General features: G+C 48.0%; 1 protein-coding gene across 2 annotated transcripts in view; it reads right to left on the bottom strand.

Moving 5' to 3' along the window:
- Positions 1 to 13,253, bottom strand: part of CDH3 (cadherin 3) — a 45,888-nt gene extending 32,635 nt beyond the window's left edge. Inside the window, exons 1-2 of one of the 2 annotated variants that reach the window (XM_042969740.1) lie at positions 12,735 to 13,253; positions 12,411 to 12,531 (exon numbers count right to left, since the gene is read on the bottom strand). In XM_042969740.1, the coding sequence (XP_042825674.1) occupies positions 12,411 to 12,531; positions 12,735 to 12,794 (181 nt within the window). In that variant the 5' untranslated portion in view covers positions 12,795 to 13,253. Of the gene's footprint in view, positions 1 to 12,410; positions 12,595 to 12,734 lie in introns of those variants that run through there. The other variant, XM_042969739.1, reaches the window with a different exon arrangement.
- Between the last annotated feature and the right edge of the window lie 8,309 nt (positions 13,254 to 21,562).

Here is a 21,562-nt window from a genome sequence, read left to right as displayed (position 1 = left end):
TTTATACCTGTAAAAGAGAGCAGAGAGATGGGGGAAGAAAAGACACAGAAAGAGAATGGGGCTGAGTCTTGGCACCAGTAAGGTGGCCCAGCTATCCCCAGAACCAACAATCCCAGAAGCAAAAGAAACCAAGATGGCAGAGGGTGACCAAGACCTAACTTAAGGCACTTAGATTGGGTCAAGGGAGCAGGTGCAAAGGAAGCTGGGAGTGGGTGGGAAGAGTCCATAAGGCATGCTGGGAAGCCAAGGGGCTCCAGGGGTCCCCAAGGCCATCCTCAGGACCTAGACTCTCCTTCCAAAAGCTGAGAGCAGAGCTAGCCAACTTGCTGTCATAGAGGTGTTCCTGATGATTCATCACTACCAGATCACCATTTTAGGGCACGCCAAGGAGTCAAGTACTGTGCTCGAGCGGAAGCACTCGGTGGAAAGTGGCTACAGGGGCAGCAGTGGCTTAGCATAGACAGCCAGCTCCTGGACAACAGCGTGACCCTGGCAGAGTGTTGCCATACCTGGCAGATGGCCCCCTCAACGCACCGCTCATCTTGGACCTGGGTCTTCCAGCAGATGGGGCCAATGGAGCTCTAGAGGCCCTCGGCATGGAGCCTTCTCCTACCCACCGAAGTAGAAGATGAAGCTGGATTGCTAGGGAAGTGGGACTGGAGGGTGAAGTGTAGGGCAGTGAAGGAGTGGAGTGGAACTCAGGCCTTTTCCCTCAGATCAGGCATCAGTGAACACTTGGTTAGGGAAACGGACCTGGAAGACCTATTGAAAATGTTCATTTGAAATGACAAAGGTCCTTTATGGATGGTGGGCTTCCATTTTGCTTATCTTCCAGTTTTCCATAAACATGTTTTTGATTTGTTATCAGAATGAGACGTTGTGATTCCCCCCTCTCCTGACTAGAAAAGTTGTATGGTAACCCCATATTGTTGAGGAGAAAACAGTTCTTTCTAGCAAGTTCCTTTTGTCTCTCTGTTGAAAATTCTGCAAAGAGCTCCATTATTCAGGTTCCTCCTTACCCTTGGGAGCAGGGGGGTCCTCCCTTATAATCTGCAGAGAGAAACCCAAGATGGGCTGTACTCCACAGCACCCTGGAGTTTGGGATAGGGCTGACTCAGAATTAAGCATAAAGTGTGCTGTCTGGCTTAATGATTCCCACCCTCAACAACCATACCAGAACGGGGATCCTAGCTATCACCTTGGGACATCTGGGATAGCAATTAAGTGTCTGGTAGCTAAAAGCATTGGTTCCCAATCATAGCTGAATGGTTCACCTGGAGAATTTTTGAAAATCCAGATCCCCTACTTCTAGCCCACCCATCACTTCTTCTGAATCATCTGGAGGTAATCTTGGGAAGGCAGTTTATTGGTTTTTAAAAGTTCCCAGGGGTGCCTAGGGAGCTCAGTCGGTTAAGCATCTGACTTGGCTCAGTTCATGATCTCGCAGTCGATGAGTCCAAGCCCTGCATCAGGCTCTGTGCTGATAGCTCACAGCCTGGAGCCTGCTTCAGATTCTGTGTCTCCCTTTCTCTCTACCCCTACCCTGCTCATCCCTCTGTCTCTAGCTCTCTCAAAAGTAAATAAACACTAAAAAAAAATTTTCTTTTCACTTTACAGACAGGATACGTTTATTACCAAGCCTATACAAATAGTATTAAAATAAACCTTATAAACCAACCTCAGTATGAATATAGATCCAAACACTTTATTTTTAAAATTTTTTTAATGTTCATTAAAAAAAATTTTTTTAAAGCTCTTAATTGTTTCATTTCTCTGAAATAGGCCAATTGGAATGGCTTTTTGAGGGCACTTCAAAAGATGTTATCAAGATTTCAAACATCCAGATCCTTCCTCTGAACAGCACATTTATCTGTTTATTCAGTATCACCCCCTGGAGGTTTTAAAGGTGACTTGAAATCAGTATGTCAAAAACCAAATCCATGATCTCAGCCTAAATATGGTTCTTTTCCACTGTCTCCTAGAGAAATGACATATCATGCACTTAGGTACTCAAACCCAAAATCTGGGTCTCAGAAGCAGCTCAGTCTGGGTCTAGAGTACCTGGGCTCAAATTCTGGCTCCACCACCAACCCTGGGCAAATTTGTTTCCTCACCTATAAAATGAAATGATGCTAATAGTATCTATGTCAGTTAAATGAGTTAATACTTAGCACAGTGCCTGGCATATGGTTAGCTAGAGTCATCATCTTCTATGACCATTTCCCCTTCAGACTTTCCTTCCAAGTCAATCACCAAGACTCATTATGCCTCTTCATCTCTACTCATGGTACTTTAGTACATACCACATCATATTCACCCTGAGAGTGCAAATATTTCCCTTTTAAAAAAAGGATCTTTTAAAAATGCAACAAATGATACATTTGAGAAAATGAAATAAGATCACTTCCTTGTTTGAAACTCATGCATGGTGTGCCATTTTTGTTCTTTAATGTGCTCACTCTCAGTTTCCACTGTCTAGTCACAGTAGTACTCTCCTTAAATACAGCATAACCCCCTTCCCACAGGACCTTTGCACATGCAGCTCCCTCTGTCTAGAACAGTGTCTCCCTACACTCTCACTCCAGTTTACCCAGTTAACTCCCACCATCTTTCACATCCCAAAGCAGGTTACTTTCTCAGGAAAGCTCTATGTAACTTCCTGCCGTATAACTCATTACAACTGTAATTATATGTTTACTTGTTATTATCTAAATGCCTATCTCCCTTAATACTCTCAATATATGCCCAAAGGCAAAGACTATGTTAGAATTTGCTTATCACTGTATCTCAACACTTAGCTCAGTGCCTGATACAAGGTAAGTGTTCAGTAATTGTTGAGTGAACTATCAAAGTCCTTTGACCTAGCAATTTTGCTTCTAGGAATTCATTCTTTTTTTTTTTTTTTAATTAATGTTTACTTATTTTTGAGAAAAAGCAAGAGCAGGGGAGAGGCAGAGAGGTGGGAAGAGGATCCGAAACAGGTTCTGTGCTGCCAGCAGGGAGCCCAATGTGGGGCTTGAACTCACAAACCGTGAGATAATGACCTGAGTGGAAGTCAGATGCCCAACTGACTGAGCCACCCAGGCGCCCCTGAATGCCACATTTTCAAGCTCTCAACACCCAAGGAAAATAATGCAAGTGCTAAGAGATTTGACAGTTTACTTCTGAATTAAGCAGTTTACATTTTTAAAATTTTTGATGATCTGAAACATTCAGATAATTAAGTCATCAAACAATAGTTGGTGTGAAAACTAATGATTTTTAAACAGCATAGTAACCTTACTAAGCTTACTGCAAAGCCTATCTTAAAGGAATTACTCAAACATAAAAGCTTAATTTATCTGAATGGGGTTAAGATGAACAATTCATGTGATCATCCTTCTCCAGCAGTCTTTCCTAATAAGGTGATTCCTGACAGTCAGATTTCTGAAAATCCAAACACTTTACAACTTTTATGTTAACTCCTCCCCACTTCCACATCTGCAAAAGATAAAAGGGGGGTTAGCTAAATAAATCATGTATATCCACCACATAGAGGACAATGGAGCTGTTAAAAACTAGATAGATGTGTATTTAACAGTCTGCAGAGATGCCTGTGATTCAATTAAAAAAGCAAGTTGCAGGGGCACCTGGGTGACTCAGTCAGTTAAACCTCCGACTCGTGGTTTTGGCTCAGGTCATGATCTCAGTTGTGAGTTCGAGCCCCATGTTGGGCTCCACGCTGGCAGTGTGGAGAGAGAGACACTCAACCGACTGAGCCACCCAGGAGCCCGCCTCCCAATTCTTGTTTTAAAAATTCCTGAATGCACACCAAAGCTTCCCCTAAAGAGAAAGGTCTACAAGGATTCACATTAAACCACTGGATGTGCTCATCCTTAGGCAGGAGAACTAAGAAAGGGAAGAACTTTCATGAGTTTATTTCTGGTTTGCTTCTACTGAGAGGCAGTGGCATTCAGTGGTTAAAGCTTGGGCTAGTTAGATTTTAATCCAAGCTCTGCTATTGACCACTTGTGTGATCTTGGGCAAGTTACTCAACCTCTCTGGCCTCAGTTTCCTCATCTGTAAAATGGGGATAATAACAGTACCTACTCCCAAGCATGTTATGGTGATTAAACATTTTATATTTATACACACACACACAAATATAATTATATAACACATATAAGATGGTAAGAGCTGTACCTGTCACATACTAAGTGCTACATATTTTACTAAAAAACACGGTCTTTACAGTGAACATATATTCATGTATTAATGTAAAATTCCAACCAACCAGCCCAACCCTAATAAACAATATAAAATGGTACATATGGAGGGGGATGTGATAATAATAAAAAGCTCCCTAGGCAATTCTGATATTCAGCCAAGCTTGCAAACTACTGACTCAGGGGCCAAAGACACTGGTAAACCAGTTGGAGTGTGGTTGAGTCCCAGCTGGGGAATGCAGGAGAATTCTGGAAGCAGAAAAAGACCATAAAAGACAAGAAAATAGCAGGTCAGGCAGCCCTGGTGGGAAGCTCTGGCTGAGGCCGACTCCACAAAGAGAGGGCAGGGTGTGGGCCTGGCACCTTGTTCTGGCTTGTAGACGAAGAGCCCACAAGCAGCTATCTTTTCTCTCTGCCTGAAGCTACAACAAGATGAGACTCGTTATGAAAAGGCAGCCAGCCTTAAGCAAGATGCCCAGCACAGTAGCATAGCACTCCAATCCTGCCCTCTTAGTGACCAGCCAGCAGTCCACCTCCTCATAGCTCCAGGGACATGAAGGCACTTCTCACACACAGGACAGTTAGAGCCTCAAGGCCGAGGAGCTGGGACCGAAGTAACTTGCCTCAGACCACATAGTTTGGGATAAGAAACCAAGTTGAGAACCCCCATCTTCCCCTGCCTGTGCCCAGATGCACACCACCAGGTCTGTCCCCACCACTGGGTTTGACAAGACTCTGAAGAACTGAATGGACGTGGGCTGGCGGCGGGGGCGGGCGGTTTGTGGGGACAGTGTAGAATATGTTAGGTTTGCCAAATTTGCGGTGGGGGGGGGGGGCGCGTCATCTCAGAAGAATACATAGGCAGTCTTGGACACAATGAATTCCAGGGGAACAAGGACTTCCTAAAACTAACATGAGACCCTGAGGTCAGAACTCTAGGCAAGATCAACCTACTTCTAGCCTCCACATAGGTTTAAGGTTTCTTGGTAAGAGAGATGGAACACTGAACTAATCTTATGTGCTCTTAAGCAAAAGTTAGGGTCCTGAGATTGAGAGGGAAGAGGAAACCTTGGGATTGTGCCTCCTTGGCCTGATCTCCTCATCCAGCTCTTGAGATGCCTGGGTGTCCCAGTGGAGAACAGATCTCTCCTCCCTGGAGGTCTGTTTAGCCTAGAGAGGCTCTCATGAAGGGAAAGCAGCCACCAACTTGCCCACCTCCTGGCTGTGGGGCCCTGGCTCTGAGCACTCTCCTCGGATGTCAGACAACAGAGTCAGAGTTCTGAGTTCAAAGATGGGTAAGGGGAGAAAGGAAGGTGTCTGTTTGGCTTTATTTCCAGGATAAGGCATTTTGGTTTACTGAGAGCATAGCAGGATGCCGGCACCCCAGACCCACTACCATAGCCTGGAGGGGATTCTGTCAGCTTGAGGAATTTGCAGACCACTGATGCTCTAGTGACCCAGAATTGCGAGGATCCCCAGATTTGGCTGGGGGAGGGGGAGGGAGGCAGAGTATATCAAGCTCCTCCACTCAGAGCATGGTGGGGGTGGCGGGGAGGTGGGGGTGGCGGGGAGGTGGGGGTGGCGGGGAGGTGGGGGTGGCGGGGAGGTGGGGGTGGCGGGGAGGTGGGGGTGGCGGGGAGGGTAGGGGTGGGGTGAGGAGAGGCAGAAGATAACCAGCCAGAAGGCAGATTCTCTCTGAGAACTGTCGGAGACAGTGCTTGCTATCAGGCCTGGTATCTGAACCTGCCCTGTCCTCCCACATCCTAGAAGAGGCCAGGGGTCCTGGAAAGAAATACCCCCGCCCCCCAACTCCAGCTCCTGGTGATTAACAAGAGGCCTGTGGAGGGAAAAGGAATTCAAATCCCTTGGGTCAGAAGTTAACTATTTCTCATCTTCCTTTAGCATGCCTGGGGTCAGAGGACTCACAACCTCTTCCACTCTCTCACACTCAGGGAGAGGGAGCTGGGTTCAAATCCTACCTCCACAATTCACTAGCTGGGGGACCTCGGATAGGTTACAAAGTTACATGCCTAGGTTTCCTGTCCAGCTAAATGGGGCCAATTTCACCCCTCCCCCAGTGGGGCTTTTAGGAGGATTTTAAGGGCTTATTACATAAAGTACATAGCATAGTCTCTGGAACTCAGTAAGCTTTCAGTAAATGGTATTTAGGTTGTGATTTTTTTTTTGGTTGTTTTGTTTTGAGCCCTTCCTTGCGGGTAGCCCTGCTGCCTGGCAATGACAGGTAACTAAATGAAATGAGGGGGGAAATTTGACTGAGACTTATAACATCCCGAGGTCTGAGAAAAGCCGGGAAGGGGAGTCAGGAAGAGATGCTGGAGGTGGGGCCCAGCATCCTGGTTCCAAAGGAGACTTCAGCGACTCTGGCTTCCATGAAGGCATAATTGGGACTTCAGCCACATGTGCCTTTCCCAAACACCTTGCTGCCTCCCTGATGGGGTGGGTGACAGTCTAAACTGGACTGGGCCCTGCCTACTTCTTTTATTTACCTCTCCCCACCTTACACTCCATGGTCCAGCCAGACTAACTGTAGTTAAGTTCCTGGCCCCCATGCTGTTCCCTTGCCGGGAACACTCCCTGCTACCTCTCATACCTCAACTCCCCTGCAGAATTCTTCCTCAGCCTTCAGTGTGGACATCACTTCTTTCAGGTCCCCCCAAGAACATGTCAGCAGCCTTTCTTATCTGACTCCATATTTTTTCTCCCTCACTTCCTGCTGGATCATATGTATACACAACATGTGAGATATATATATAAACATATATATAACTTATATAAAAACATATATATAACTTATTTTGTCTATCTTTCTCCACTAGCAGGTAAATGGCCCCCAAAGCCTGGGTTTTGTGCATGTTTTCCTCATTAATAGAACCCTAGCACTTAGAACAGCAGTATCTGGCACTTAGTAGGTGCTCAATAAATACCTGTTCAGGTCAGATTCATAGTTAAAACTGCCTGGTGGCTGATCTGCTTCCTCCTCTAATTGCGGAGCTCATGATGTTAATGAGCTATGGGTTTTTGTCATCTCTGAACATCTACTAATATTCGTTGGCTGAATGACCACTCAGCTGGGCCTTGGGTCTCAGACACTTCACTGCCTCCCTAATGAGGCAGGAGCTAGATTTAACCACCTCATCCATGTGAGGAACTTGTTGCCTACTTATACACTGTCCAGGATAAACATCATCCAGGAAGCCCTCATCTAAAAAACCCAGGGCCATTTCCAGATTCCCTTTATATTTGGGGGGACAATAACAGGCATTGGCTTAAGGACAAATAAAGGGAAGGATTTCTCCCTCAACACAAAGGATGTGACCAAAGACATAATAAGATTTGCTGTCTCTTAGCATAGTGCTAAGGGAGAATCAAAAATCCAGCAAGGGTGGGGCACCTAGGTGGCTCAGTTGGTTAAGCATCCAACTCCTGGTTTCGGCTCAGGTCATGATCTCACAGTTTGTGGGTTCGAGCCCCGCATCGGGCTCCGTGCTGATGGTGCAAGGCCTGGAGCCTGCTTCAGATTCTGTCTCCCTCTTTCTTTGCCCTTCCCCCACTCATGCTCTCTCTCTCTCTCTCTCTCTCTCTCTCTCTCCCCCTCCCTCCCTCCCTCCCTCCCTCCCTCCCTCTCAAAAATAAAAGCTGACTTCTCAGTACAACAGCCACAGTACTGAGATGCTCAGGTAATCCTCAGTTAACCCAGCAATTATGCTCGCAGGTATGTACCTAACAGATAGTGTATGCTGAGACCGTCCACGGAGACTGGAACGATAATGTTCACAGCAGCACCAGTCACAATGGCCAAAACCCATAAACTCCTCAAATACCCATCGACAGTAAACATGTCAATTGTCACATAATGGAATACTACAGGACAGTGAGAATCACCTACAACTACCTCCAGAACTATGGAAGCATCTCACAAAATGTGCGATACCCAAGAGGATATTCTGTATGGTTCTTTTACATAAAATTCAAATACAGGCAAGTTAACCTGTGGTATTAGAAGTCAAGATAGTGGTTTTCTTGCTGGGAAGGGTAGAGAACAGGAAGGGGCATTGGAGGTGCTGGCAATGCTGTTTCTTGATCTTGGTATGTGGGTGTTTTAAATCTGTGACACTCATTGAGCTGTACACTTAGCATTTGGGCACTTTCCTCCATTTATGTTATTCTTCAATAACAGTGATTCTCTGAATGGAGACAGTTCAGCCTCAGAACCAAAGCCTCAACTGATTTGGACAGGGGAGGTCCTTCTCTCCCTCCTGCTCCTCCATCATCCTCCAAATGCTTTGCAGAACTATAGTTTCCAGCCTTAGAAACCCACTGCTTAATGTAAGCAATGCCTTCCTCATCACACAGCAGGGAGGTGAGGGCACCCTGCACTGGGTAACCTAGGAACAGAGTGCCATGTGAGGAAGTGGGAAGGGAGATTAGAGGTTTGGGACCTGCTCCCCAAGCACAAGCTAACAGTGATGTGCAACAGGCTTTAGCAACCTACCCCAGTCTGCTGCTGAGCCAGGAAGGCAGCCAGCCAGGCTCAAAGCGTGATTTCCCAAATAATTCATTCCTGAGGCAGATTTATTTGGCCCTGTGAAATCCCACTGGATTTAAAATCCTGGCCTTACTGCTGACTGCCCCCGTGACCTCACACCAAGTTGCTTACCCTCTTTTACAACAAAAGGGAGTTACCACCACCTGCTTCGCAAGACAATCATAAGCATAAAAAATATTGGACTATAAGCTCCCCAAGGGCAAGAGCTTAGTTTTGTTAATTGCTTTAGCCGTAGTTCTAGAATCCTGCCCGATACATGCAGATGCTAAATATACGTTTACTGAAAGAACAAAATGTAAAAACAGAGGACATGGCCCAGGCTGGAGGCCCCAAAACAAAAGGCAATTTTTACACAAGTTCAAATAGCCAAACCATCTTGAAGTGAATTCATGCTCAGTCAGATTCATTACTGAACTTTGAAGTTTCCTACCGAAGCTAATGAGGGTTAGCTTTAATCTTACTCAAACACTGACTAAGGGTGAGTTGAACCTGCTGAGGGGCCCTAACGAAGTACTGGATTTCTTTTACTGTAATTAAGCTGCCTCTCTCAACTGTTTGCCATTAATGATGTATAGACCACAGTTAGGTCAATCACTTTTAATCACTGTACTAATACCATGCAAATTCCTTCCTCCCACCTCTTCTTTGTCTTAGCTTCCAGACCACACTGGAAGGCAGCCCCCCAGACTGTGGGGTGGGGGTGGGGAGAACATTCCAACTCTTCCTCCAGATTAACCTCTTGCTCTTAGTCTAGGCACCCAAGCCCCATCACTAGGACACTTAGAGACTGTATCAAAGCCAGTTTCCCTACAGGAATGTTTCTGGAAAACCTTACGATAAGAATGAACAAATGATTAATTGCTCTTAGGACAGGGGGTGGTAACTGGTGTCTTTAGGATCTGGCGCTCCAACATTCTACTTCATTTCATCCACTTCCCACTTTCTGGTAGTAAAAAATGCCACTGAACTCAGGAGTCAGAAACTTCCATTCAAGTCACTGTAGTAATGACTTTCGTGAAGCCACAACCACTCAGGTTTCATTTGTAAAATAGTCAGACCTTCAGCAGATTGTCATGATTCACGTGAACACCTACTGGGCATCCTGTGAAGTATCAGGTCCTGGGAATAAACCTAAAGGTACAAGTGATGGTTTGTGACCCTCACGGAAGCTCATGAGCTGTTCAGCCTAGCAAACTGAATCCATTAGCTGTTCCTGTTTCTCCACCTTTAAAACCTCCAGCAGGGCTGGGCTACAGGTTTTCTGAAGTACCAACTCTGAGATTAAGAGCTCAAGCTGTTTAATAGTTACCTTACCAGCTTTGAGAGAATGTCAGGAGGACAAAGCAAGCTCAGAGTTGTGGAAGTGCTTTGAAGAGGAAAGTGCACATGCAAACAAGGTATTAATTATATCAGATAATTTCTCTGAGCTCGACTTCATAGACACCTGTGATATTCATAACCCAGGGGCGAACAACAGAGGCAATTGTTCCTTAGCAATAAGGAAACTTGTCTGCTTGGCCAAACTTGAGAGTTTGTATGTACCCTCAGGATAACCCTTTCAACATGGCTGGATCCATCCTGTGCACAGAGGACAGAGAGCCTGGGGTGGAGGTGGGGAGGTAGAAAGATGTCAGCAACTGAGGACTAAGAAGAGAAATGCCAGTATTTTCTGTTGAGGTGTCTCAATTAGTTGAGACCAATTGGACTGAGAAACTTGCTCTTACTTAAAAAAGAAGGCAACAGTCTATTTCACAGGAAAACCACTCTAAGAACCAGTCATGTTGCAGGGAGGCTCAAGGTTAGCCAAGCACATTAACCCCCCCCCTTTTTTTTTTATAACCCAGGTGTGCTCCTGGCATGAACCCACCATTTTCACAACCATAAACCAGACATCCAAGAAAGCAGAATTTTCTCAAAAGGTTTAAAATGCCTGACGTCACTGGGAAGCATTCACCAGCCAACCGGACCATGAAATCGAAAACCTGATCGCCGCTTCCCCTCGACAACCTCAAGCTTAGTGAAGTGACAGTTAATCTGATATTTCTTGCTTCAGTAAGAAAGATAAGGCACAGTCAACACTCAAAAGCCACGAGATTGTAGCCAGAGAACTTGACAATGAGGGGGAGTACAGATCTGGCAGAGGTCTGGTTAGCAATAAAGCTTCCTCAGGGAGCCGGAATTGGATTTGGGGCCCTGCCCAAGGTAACATTTTTACAGGTTGGCTGAGTTGCAGTTTGTTAGCCAGTCAGTAATAAACCCATGTGCAAGAATTTAAAGTTTATGAGGCATGGCCTCTTAATGCCTCTGCTTGGCTCCCTACAGCCAAGAGTTTAAGGAGCCTGGCCTAGCATGGGTGTTAATTGTTTTGTCAATCTGCAAGGTTATTCGGGGAAAAGAAAAAAAAAAAAGGCCCCCACAAACTCCAGACCCCAGTCCCCTTTTGGAGAAAAAAAGGAGAGCCATCTGTCCCCTAGGCACTGACACCCCAACATTCAAACTGTGGAAATTTGTATGTGGGGTGAGGGGTATGCTGACGAGGGCATTAGATTAATGCTAGGTGGCAACAGTTTTTAGTTGTTTTGAAAGCCAGGTAAACTGTAGGTCCTCTCCCTGGGAAAATGCATACACAAATTCTTAATCTCACAAGTTAGGGATCCTCTGGAACCCCACCCAAGGATCCTGGGTAATAGCTCTTTTTAAGAACTTGGGGTTGATCCGTGGAGAAACCCCCACTGTCCTGGATGGAGGCAAAGGGGCCCCCATCAGCCGGCAGCTGCAGGGGTCTCCTAACACCAAAGTGACTCCCCACTCTCCAGTTTTTGAACTTGGGGGGGGGGGGTGGGGAGAGGGAGACACAAGTAAACTGGGTGATCAAAAACATGCTTTGATCACCCAACCACCGCCCCCTCAGCTCAAGACCTTCCAGCTTGGGAACCTCCCCCCCCCGAATTCCCCCAAGTACCCTAACATTCCAGTCTCAACACGGGGGTGGGGTGGGGCGGGGGTGTCCCCAAGTGCGTGATGGCCCCAGCCCAGGTGTGCCAAGCCCAGTTTCCAGGAAGGCTGCGGGGGCTCAAGCCCTCCGGGAAGGGCAGGGTTAAGAGTGCATTCCAGAAGGCGGGGAAGAAGGGGGGCGGAGGAGGGGAGCGCGAAGAAGAGAAACAGACCCGGTCTGTCTGTCGGGAGACACAAAGCACGGTACACAAAGGGGGCCCGAGAGGGGCGAAGGGGGCTGCCCGGGGCACGGCTCATCCCCACACCTGCGCGGGGGTTGGGGGAGGAATGTGGACCGCGCATTCCTTTGCTGGGGCCAGTCGGGGAGAGCTTTCCACGTCCAGGCTGGGTGAGGAGCGCAGGCGCCTCGCACCCCGAAGCAGGTCAAGGTAAGCCGCCGCAGAGGGGCAAAGAGGGGTTGGACGTCAGAGGGCGCTATGCTCTCCATCCGCCTCGGTCCGCCATCCACCCGCGCGTTAGCCCCCGAGAGCCTTTCTGCGCCTTCTCCATACCTGAGGCGGAGCCGGCGGCGCCAGAAGTCCCCCGCCCCGACCTGGACACCCCTCGCGCGGATCACACCGCGGCGGACCACGTGCGACCCCCCGCCCTGCGGTTCCACGGGGCTACCTCCCGGAGGGTCCTACCTCTCTTCGGCGCCTGGCCGGGCTCCAGCTCCGCGCCTCCCGACTCCAAAGTCACTTCAGCTTCCCCGAAGCCCGCCCGGCACGGCTCGGAGGCCACGCGAGGCAGCCAGCAGACCTGCGCCTGAAGGAAGAGGGGGAAAGAGGGAGGCCGGGTCACAGGCATGCCCGGTTTCTGCATACCCATCCCGAGATTCTTTACTGGCCTTTCGGGGCCACCTTGACTCCAAAGAGCCCAGCCCCGCACTCTCCCCGACGCCACCACCGCCTGCGGACCCCACGCAGCCAGAACTGCCCGGCCCGGGCTAGGGCAAGACAGTGGAGTACCTGAAGGAGGAGGAGGAGGCGGAGGAGGAGGGACGCGAGAAACCCATTAGGGAGTCCCATGGCTGGAGAGAGAAGAACGAAGCTGCCGCGACGGCGGGCTAGCGCTCGGCTAAGCTTTCCGCTCCCCTTTGCGAGCAGCAGCCCGCGGGAGCGAGCGGGAGGGGGCCAGGTGAGCGCAGGTGGGTGCTGATTGGTCCGGCGCCGCAGGGTCCCGCCCCCTCGCAGGTGGGGCCGCGGCTGGCTTGGTCGGGGCACCGGCGAACGCCCTCCGGTCCTCTTTGATGCCTTCCAGCGATCCCTCGGCTTTTCTGGAGCTCCTCCCGGCAGGCGCGGAGGCCTTGTCTCACGGATTCCGGGTTCGAGGGGAAAAAACAAAAAACAAACCAACAAAAACCCACCCCGTTCCTCAGCCTCCGCAGCACGCGAAGAAAAATGTTTTGTGCCTTGCGGCTACAGTGGAAAAAACAGTGGAGATGCATCTGAACCCGACTGGAAACAGAGGCGCCCCATTCATACTCCCCCGAGGCATTCTGTTATCCAAAGCTTTGATGGAGGCCGGGTGTGTCCGCCCCACACCCGGCTACAGCCCGGGCTGCCCACTGCCTCTTTCTCCATCCACCTCCCACGCCAGCCAGCCCGCTTCGAGGACACAGAGTAAGGTTTAAAACTGGCAGTGAGGTGCAACTTGCGGAAGACTCATTACGTCCGCTGCACAGCCGAACAAATGGAGGCTGGAGAGAAGGTCCCAGTTTGGGACAGAGTTCGGAGGCTGTCGTGGGGCCCAACTGGGCAAGGTAGAAGGGTGGTTATTAGCCCCACCATCTCCAGCAATCCCCTTCCCCCATTAAATATAAATAACACTTTCTCAACTTTAGGTAACTTTTATTTTAAGTTTTTTAGTGTTTTTGAGAGAGACACAACGCAAGCGGGGGAGGGGCAGAGAGAGAGGGAGACACAGAATCCAAAGCAGGCTCCAAGCTGTCAGCACAGAGCCCCAGGCGGGGCTGGAACCCACCAGCTGTGAGCGGAAGTCAGATGCTTAAGGGACTCAGCCACCCAGGCGTCCCAACTTTAAGTAATATTTAAATAAAAACTTAAAAAAAAAAAACATAAAGACATTTACCTGTTCCTGAGTGGTTCAGTTGTTTGGGCGTCAGACTTCATTTGGCTCAGGTCTTGGTCTCAGGGTTCGTAGGATTGAGCCTGCTTGGGATTCTCTCCTTCCCTCCCTCTGTCTTGTCCCTTCCCACCCCACCTCAAAATAAAAAATAAAGACTTTTCAAAATGCGGCTGTTTTTATTGATCTGAAATACTGATATAAGTGAAAACTGTTATATGCAAGCAGCCTTCCAGTGAGCCTCCTTTGGCAACCACTCTCCCACCACCCTTCTCCCACCAACCTTCTCGAGAAATGCTGAACCGCCCAGCGGGGCTGGGATTTAGACCTACTTTAGACCTGAAGTGCTTCCCTCTTCAGGAAACACAACTGGGCCCCAGGCACAGAAACTGTCCTGAGACTCAGTCCCTCCACTCTGCCAGCCTTCTCCCAATCAAGCCGAGTTTCCCCATCTTCCAGTTCCCTGAGGTCTCTCCACCTTCTCTAGATGCCCTGAGAACCCAAGCTGACACCTCCTCGACACTCTCCTTTGTCCTCCCCAGCTCAGATTCAGGGGTTTGAGGAGGGGACTAGAGTCTCTAATTAGAGATTGTTTGGCCCTCAAGGGCTAACCTGGTGGCCTCCCTGGCTTTCCAACTACCAGTCCTGTGGCTATGAGGATGACACTTGCCATGAGACCATGGTAGTCCTCTCTCAAGCTGAGCATCAGCTCTGGGGCCCTACCACCTGCGTTCAAACCTGTGTTCCACCACGATTAGTGCTACAGCCTCGGGCAAGTGAAATACCTCTTTGAGGCTCAAATGGGACTGTGAGCATCAGATGGGACTATTAAGACATCTGCCCTGTAAAGTACTAGGATTAAGTGAGTTACTACATATAAATGAGGATTAAATTAATACGTTTAAAACCAAATCTCAGTACCTGGCACAGAACAAGTGCCCAAATGCTGCCTGGTATTATTGCTTTAGGATCTGGCTCATTTGTCCTCTGCCTCGTGAATGGTTTCTGTCCTCCTTAGCACCCTCACATTCCCCAAACTAAGAAATGAGAAACACTGCAACCCTTCAATTTCACGGCTGATGGTAGAAGCAAGCAATTGGCATCTGGTGTTAGGGGAGAGCTCCTTTATCTGGCCTGTGGTCCCAGCAGCTGTGGGTTGGGCGTGGACAATGCGCAGGAATAGCCTGAGGCAGCTTGCTGAGCTCCAAGCCTGCCTTGCTTGCCACGCTCCTCCGCAGGGGTCGCTTCCCGCCCTCCGCAAGGGTCGCTTTCCGTGCAGGAGAGAAGGTTAGATGTCCGTGCTGGGGAGCATGGTGGCAGCGAAGACCCCAGAGGGTACCCCGTGGCTCCACCTATCTTCGCCTCGAAGGTTCCCCTGAGCCGGCCCGGAACCAGATGAAGCCATTAGGTGGACCGTTAAACACAGACGAGCCTCGAGATACAGGCCCTAATTAAGTAAACACCCGGCTAGAGGGCTGTTGAGCGCGCTCATTTCCGCCTCCTTCCAGGGCACTCAGCATTCCGGGAGAGGGCGGGGAGAGGAGAAATGGAGAGTCAGCTCTTCTGCCTGCAACTTGGACCACACTCCTGTCTTCTTTGTGGCTCCCCCTTATTGGTCATTTATTTATTCATTCATTCATTCAACAAATATTTGCTGGTAGCATGCTATGTGCCAAGCACCGGAGATACAATAGTGAACAAAACAGATAACTCTGCACCCTTGGACCTTCCATCCTCAAGTGTGGGGGTGGAGGGACTCGAGGAAAATAACCAAATAAGTAAATGTATGTTAGATAATACATGCTGTGTAGATGAACAAGAACCAAGTGGGAAGTGCCAATTCATGAGACATAAGGTAGGGATGGAAATTGTACATAAAGTGATCTGGAAGGTGTTTCAGTCAGGGTCCAGCAGAAGACAGACTCCAGGTCAGGTGGTTCAAGTCTTAGTGAAGGGACTAGAGGAATGGGCAGGGTTCAGAGAATCAAGAGGGATGTTGAGGCACCAGGGACCCACAACAGAAGAAAGGCCTTAGAACTTTGAAGCCTGAAGGGCAAAGGGAAGAAATGGTGTCATTGAAAGTTGGGGGTTGGGGAGAGCTGGAGAATGAAGGACCACCCCTCCCAGATGCAGCTTGTGTCCAAGCAGACACAGGCACTGCCCAGAGCAGGGAGGATGTGGGAAAACTCCAACATCTCTCTCTGTTTGCCATTCATCTCCTGGCAGCGCTTCCCATGGACTAAACCCACCCAGAAGCCTGAGGGCAAGAAAGCCCAAGTAGTGGAGTGTCTAGGGGTCATTCTCCCCAATCACATGGCAGGATGGGGGAAGACAGAAAGAAAATGGATGAGGGGTGGGTGAGCAAGGGGCAAAGTCCAGAGGCCTCAATGAGAAATGGACATTTGAACAATACCTGAAGGAAGTGAAGAAGCAGGTTACACAAGGATTCTGAAGAAAGAGTATGCCAGGCAGAGAAATCTGGGCAAAGGCCCTGAGGCAGTAGTTTACTTGGGACAGAAAAAAAAAAAAAAAAGAGAGAGAGAGACAGTGGCTGGAGTAGAGTGAGCAAGTAGGAAATGAGTCAGAGTTGGAAGGGTGGGGAATAAATCATAGGCCACTGTCAGAACTTGGGTTTTACTGAGTGGGAAGGAAGGATGGCACTGGAGACCTTGAGCAGAGGAGTAGTATTGAGACCACAGAGGATGAGGGTAGAAGCAGGCAGGTCAGCTGGGATCCTACCGCAATCATCCAGGCAAAAACTGAAAAGGCTTGGTTTAGGGTGGACATTATAGAAGGGACAAGAAATGATCGGATTAAAAAACAAAACAAAACAGAAAATAACAAGTGTTGGTGAGGATATGGAAAAATTGGAACATTTGTGCATTGTTGGTGGGAATGTAAAATGGTGTAGCCAGTATGGAAAACAGTGGAAAACAGCATGACAGTTACTAAAAAAATTAAAAATAGAATTATCATATGGTCTAGCAATTCCACTTCTAGATACATACTCAAAAGAATTGAGAGCAGGGACTCAATTAGATATTTGAATATCCCTGTTCGGGGCGCCTGGGTGGCTCAGTAGGTTGAGTGTCGGACTGCGGGTCAGATCATGATCTCGCAATTCGTGAGTTCAAGCCCCGCGTCAGGCTCTGCGCTGATGGCTCGGAGCCTGGAGCCTGTTTCAGATTCTGTGTCTCCCTCTCTCTACCCTTTCCCCGCTCATACTCCGTCTCTCTCTGTCTCTCAAAAATGAATAAACGTTAAAAATTTTTTTTGAATATCCAAGTTCTTTTTTTTTTAATGTTTATTTATTTTTGAGACTGAGAGAGACAGAGCATGAACGGGGGAGGGTCAGAGAGAGGGAGACACAGAATCTGAAACAGGCTCCAGGCTCTGAGCCGTCAGCACAGAGCCCGATGCGGGCCTTGAACTCACGGACCGCGAGATCATGACCTGACCTGAAGTCAGCCCGCTTAACTGACTGAGCCACCCAGGGGCCCCTTGAATATCCATGTTCATAGCAGCATTATTTGCAATAGCCAAGAGGTGGGAGTAATCCAAATGTCCATCCACACATAAATAAACAAGATGTTGAACAGGTACAGAGTTTTAGTTTTGCATGATGAAAAGAGTTCTGTGGATGGATGGTGGTGAGGGTTGCACAACAATGTGAATGTACTTAATGCCACTGAACTGTATGTTACATGAATTCTACCACGATTTCTAAGAAGTTACTTTAAAAGAGTGATTAGGCTCTGAGTATATTTTAAAGATACAGCTAGGACACCTGGCTGGCTCAGTCAGTAGAGCATGGGACTCTTGAGCTCCCGATCATGAAATCCAGCCCCATTTTGGGCGTAGAGATTACTTAAAAAAATTCTTTTTTTTAATAAAGATATTGCCAACAACAAGATTGGCTAAAGGATTGGATATGGGTGTGATAGAAAGAGTAGGTCAAGGATGACTCCAGGGTTTGAGGCCTGAGCAACCAGCAGGATGGCAACACCATTTTTTGAGTTTGGGAAGGTATGTGTAGTAGACACAGCGAGGGTACCACTCAGATCCTCCCTGGGATCCCTTTGATGGTTTCTGAGCTCCCCTTTCTTGGGTTGTGTGTGCTGATGCTTCTAGCAGCCTGCACATGTGACCCTCTTCAGAGACCTGCCCATCTGCTACTGGGGTTCCTTTGCTCTTGTAAGGAAGTGCCTAGGAGCTCACTTCCCCAACTCTTAGCCAATAACCAACTGGTACAGGAATATGGAAGCCCAGGTCCCTTTCCCTCAGCCTGACAAATTCAGAGTAACTTATATCTAGCATTCTTCTGTGGGATCAGGCTGAAGCTACTCTCTGGAGACTTGGTCTGAAATCACACCCCTGTTCAGCTTCTTGCCTCCCCGTCCTCCTTCTTCTTTTTCTTCTTCTCCTCTTCCTCCTCCTCCTGATCCTCCTCCTCTCCTTCTTCTTCTTCTCCTTCTTCTCTTTATCCGTCTCCTTCCTCTTCTTCTTCTCCTTCCCCTCCTTCTCCTTCTTTTTTAAATTTATTTTTTTCATAATCTTACACCCAACATGGGGCTCCAACACACAACCCTGAGATCAACAGTCACATGCTCTTCTGACTGAGCAAGCCAGATGCCCCGCTAAGGGCCTTTTTTCTCCTGTTTCTCCCACTCCTTTACCTACTCCTCTTGGGATCGCTTCCTTAGTAAGTCATCCAGTCACATGAATCCATCTCAGGTTGGGCTTCTTGGAATCCCACTGCAGATGGAACAAGTTTGGAATTGGGGGAAGATCAGGACTTCAAATTGGGGCATGTTTAGAGATGCCTGGTAGTAGCATGTTGAGGAGGCTGTGGTTGGAGACACCAGGTCTGGGGGAGAGGTCTTGTCTGGGGATATACATTTGTCATGTTGGGAAAGCATCAGTTCTAGGGGCAGTCTGTAGAAAAAGACCTGCCTGGGTAGAATTCTGAGCCTCTGGGGCCTTCCCATCTCTGACAGAGCATGGCCTTCAGCAGTCAGAATGTCTATACTGTCCGGGACACCCTCCACGTACACAGAGCCAGGAGTCTTTCATTTTTTGCTTTTTCGAAAAGAAGTACACAAAATGAGAGAGAGAGAGAGAAGAAAAGAACATAAGAAAAGTAAACTTTTCTCTGATTAAAAAAACAAGAATTACACTTTTCCTGAGTTTCTTGTCTGCATTTAAACTCCTGGTAGGGGTACCTGGGTGGCTCAATCTATTAAGCACGCGACTTGATTTTGGCAGTCATGATCTCATAGTCAGGTCTTGAGATCCAGCCCTGTGTCAGCTCACACTGGGCATGGAGACTGCTTAAGATTCTCTCTCTCTCTCTCTCTCTCTCTCTCTCTCTCTCTCTCTCTCTCTCTTTCTCTGTACCTCTGCCCCTCCCCCAAGCATGCTCCCATGTGCTTGCTCTCTCTCGCTCTCTCTCAAAATAAATAAATAATAAACTCATGCTACTTACTGTGGTGTGCAGTCTCTGGCATTGTTACTTTCCTCTGTCTTTCTACCTCACTCTCTAGCACCCCTTTTCTCCCTCATTGGGAGCTCCTTGGGTCAGGGATCAGAATATAACTTCTCCAGATTCCCCCACACCACCCAACCCGGGAAAGGCCTGTGGCATTGAAATTAAGGTTGACAGAGTCTGAACCTTGCCTCTAAAGACGACTGCCTGGGTGACCCGGGGTGAGTTATTTAATCCCTCAAAGCCCTCTGGAGTTAGTCGTTCCTATTTGATGGGTGATGGTGAGAATTATCCCAAACTGAACTCCTGACTTCCCCTACAAACCTGCTCCTCTCACAATCTGTCCATCTCAGTGAAAGGCAATTGCATCCTTCCAGCCTGAGGTGTCTTTCACTCCCTGACTCATCTTGTACTCACTCTGCTTTTCCAGCACTTGCCTCCCTGCGGTTCTGGGAACACACCAAGCGTGGGCCTGCCTGCAGCCTTTGACTTGTGCTTCCCTCTGCTGGATCGCCCTTCCCAAAGACGTCCACCTGCCTCTCTCCCTCACTCCTTCAGGCCTCTGCTCAGATGTTGCTCCTGTGAGATGGCTTCCCTGACCATCATGCATAGAGAGCATTCTCCCATCACCCTCTTTCGCCCTTCACCCTGCTTTATTTTTTCAGAGCATTTATCACACACTAATTTATTAGTACATACATTAATTTTTTTTTTCTTTTTGGAGGCAACACACAGTAATGATTAAGAGCAAGGACTCCAGGGGCGCCTGGGTAGCTTTGTCAGTTAAGTGTCTGACTCTTTATTTCGGCTCAAGACATGATCTCATGGTTTGTGGAATCGAGCCGTGTCTTGGGCTCTGTGCTGGGGGTAGAAACTACTTAAGATTCTCTCTCTCTCCCTCTGCCCCCTCTCCCCTGTGTACTCGCTTGCCTGTGTTCTCTCTTCCTCCCTCCCTCTCTCTCTCTCTAAGAAAAGAAAAAGAAAAAGAAAAAAGAGTAAGTGGCAAGAGCCACTGTCTGGCTTTGAATCCTGAATCCAGCTTTTCTGACCTATGGGATTAGGTAGGTGATTCTAACTCCTGTGTGTTCCAGTATTCTCTAGGGGTTCCGGGCTGGCTCAGTTGGTAGAGCGTGAGACCCTTGATCAACTCTCTTGTGCTCCAGCAGTCTCATCTAGAAAATGGGATAAGCATAATAATACCTTCCTCATAGGTTATGATTTACTATTTGTAAAGCACTTTAGAACATTATAAACATAAGTGCTTATTAAATTGTATTTATTGTCACTCTCCCCTCATTGAGTGTATCCTCTGTGAAAGATAGGTCATTTTTTAAGTTTATTTATTTATTTTGGGAGAGAGGTGGGGGAGGGGGGAGAGAGAGAGCTGGAGAGGCCAGAGAGACAGAGGGAGAGAGAATCCCGAGCAAACTCCACGTTGTCAGTGCAGAGCCTGATGTCAGGCCTGAACTCATGAACCATGAGATCATGACCTGAACCAAAACCAAGAGATGAATGAAGGTTTAGCCGACTGAGCCACCCAGATGCCCGTGAAAAGTATTTTTGTCTGCTGTTCACTGTTGTACATTCAGCGCCTAGAACAGCCTAGCATAAAATACTCAAGTATTTATTGAATGGATGAAATCAACAAGATCTTCCTGATGAGAGATCCAATGAGCTAATACAGAGATAAATGTTTTGCAAAGTGTCATACAAATAAAACAAGTCATAATAAAATGAACTACTGCTATTTCCTGAGCACGCACTGGACACAGACTCTGTACTAATTACTTTTATGCATGAACTCATTCGAATCCTCACAACTTGACATAGTAGTTCATATTATTCTCTTTTCACAGACAAGGAAACTGGGGTTAAGTCCCTTGCCCAAGACCACACAGCTAAGGCAGAGGCAGAGCCACAGTGCAACCCAGTTCTGCCTCACTCCAGCATTCATTGCCTGAACCAGTTGCCAAGCTGCTATCCATCAATATTTGCTGGAAGAATGAATTTGTGAAGCAGGTCTTTGGTATATTAGGAAGAATTCTACAATATCCAATCCTTTCTCTTAAAAACCTCTTAAAATAAACATATTTGCCCCTGGTTCAAGGTTAAATTCTGGGTCCTCCAAGAAACACTTAGAAAGAGCTTTCCTGCCCATTTTTGGTAGCAAAAATTCCCAGATCTCCACTCCCACACAGCACATTTATGGGGATGTGTCCCAAAGAC

This window comes from Panthera tigris, chromosome E2 (genome assembly GCF_018350195.1).
Source record: "Panthera tigris isolate Pti1 chromosome E2, P.tigris_Pti1_mat1.1, whole genome shotgun sequence".
Classification (NCBI taxonomy): Eukaryota; Metazoa; Chordata; class Mammalia; order Carnivora; family Felidae; genus Panthera; species Panthera tigris.
Note: the sequence above shows the minus strand (reverse complement) of the source record. Positions and strands in the feature narration are given on the sequence as shown.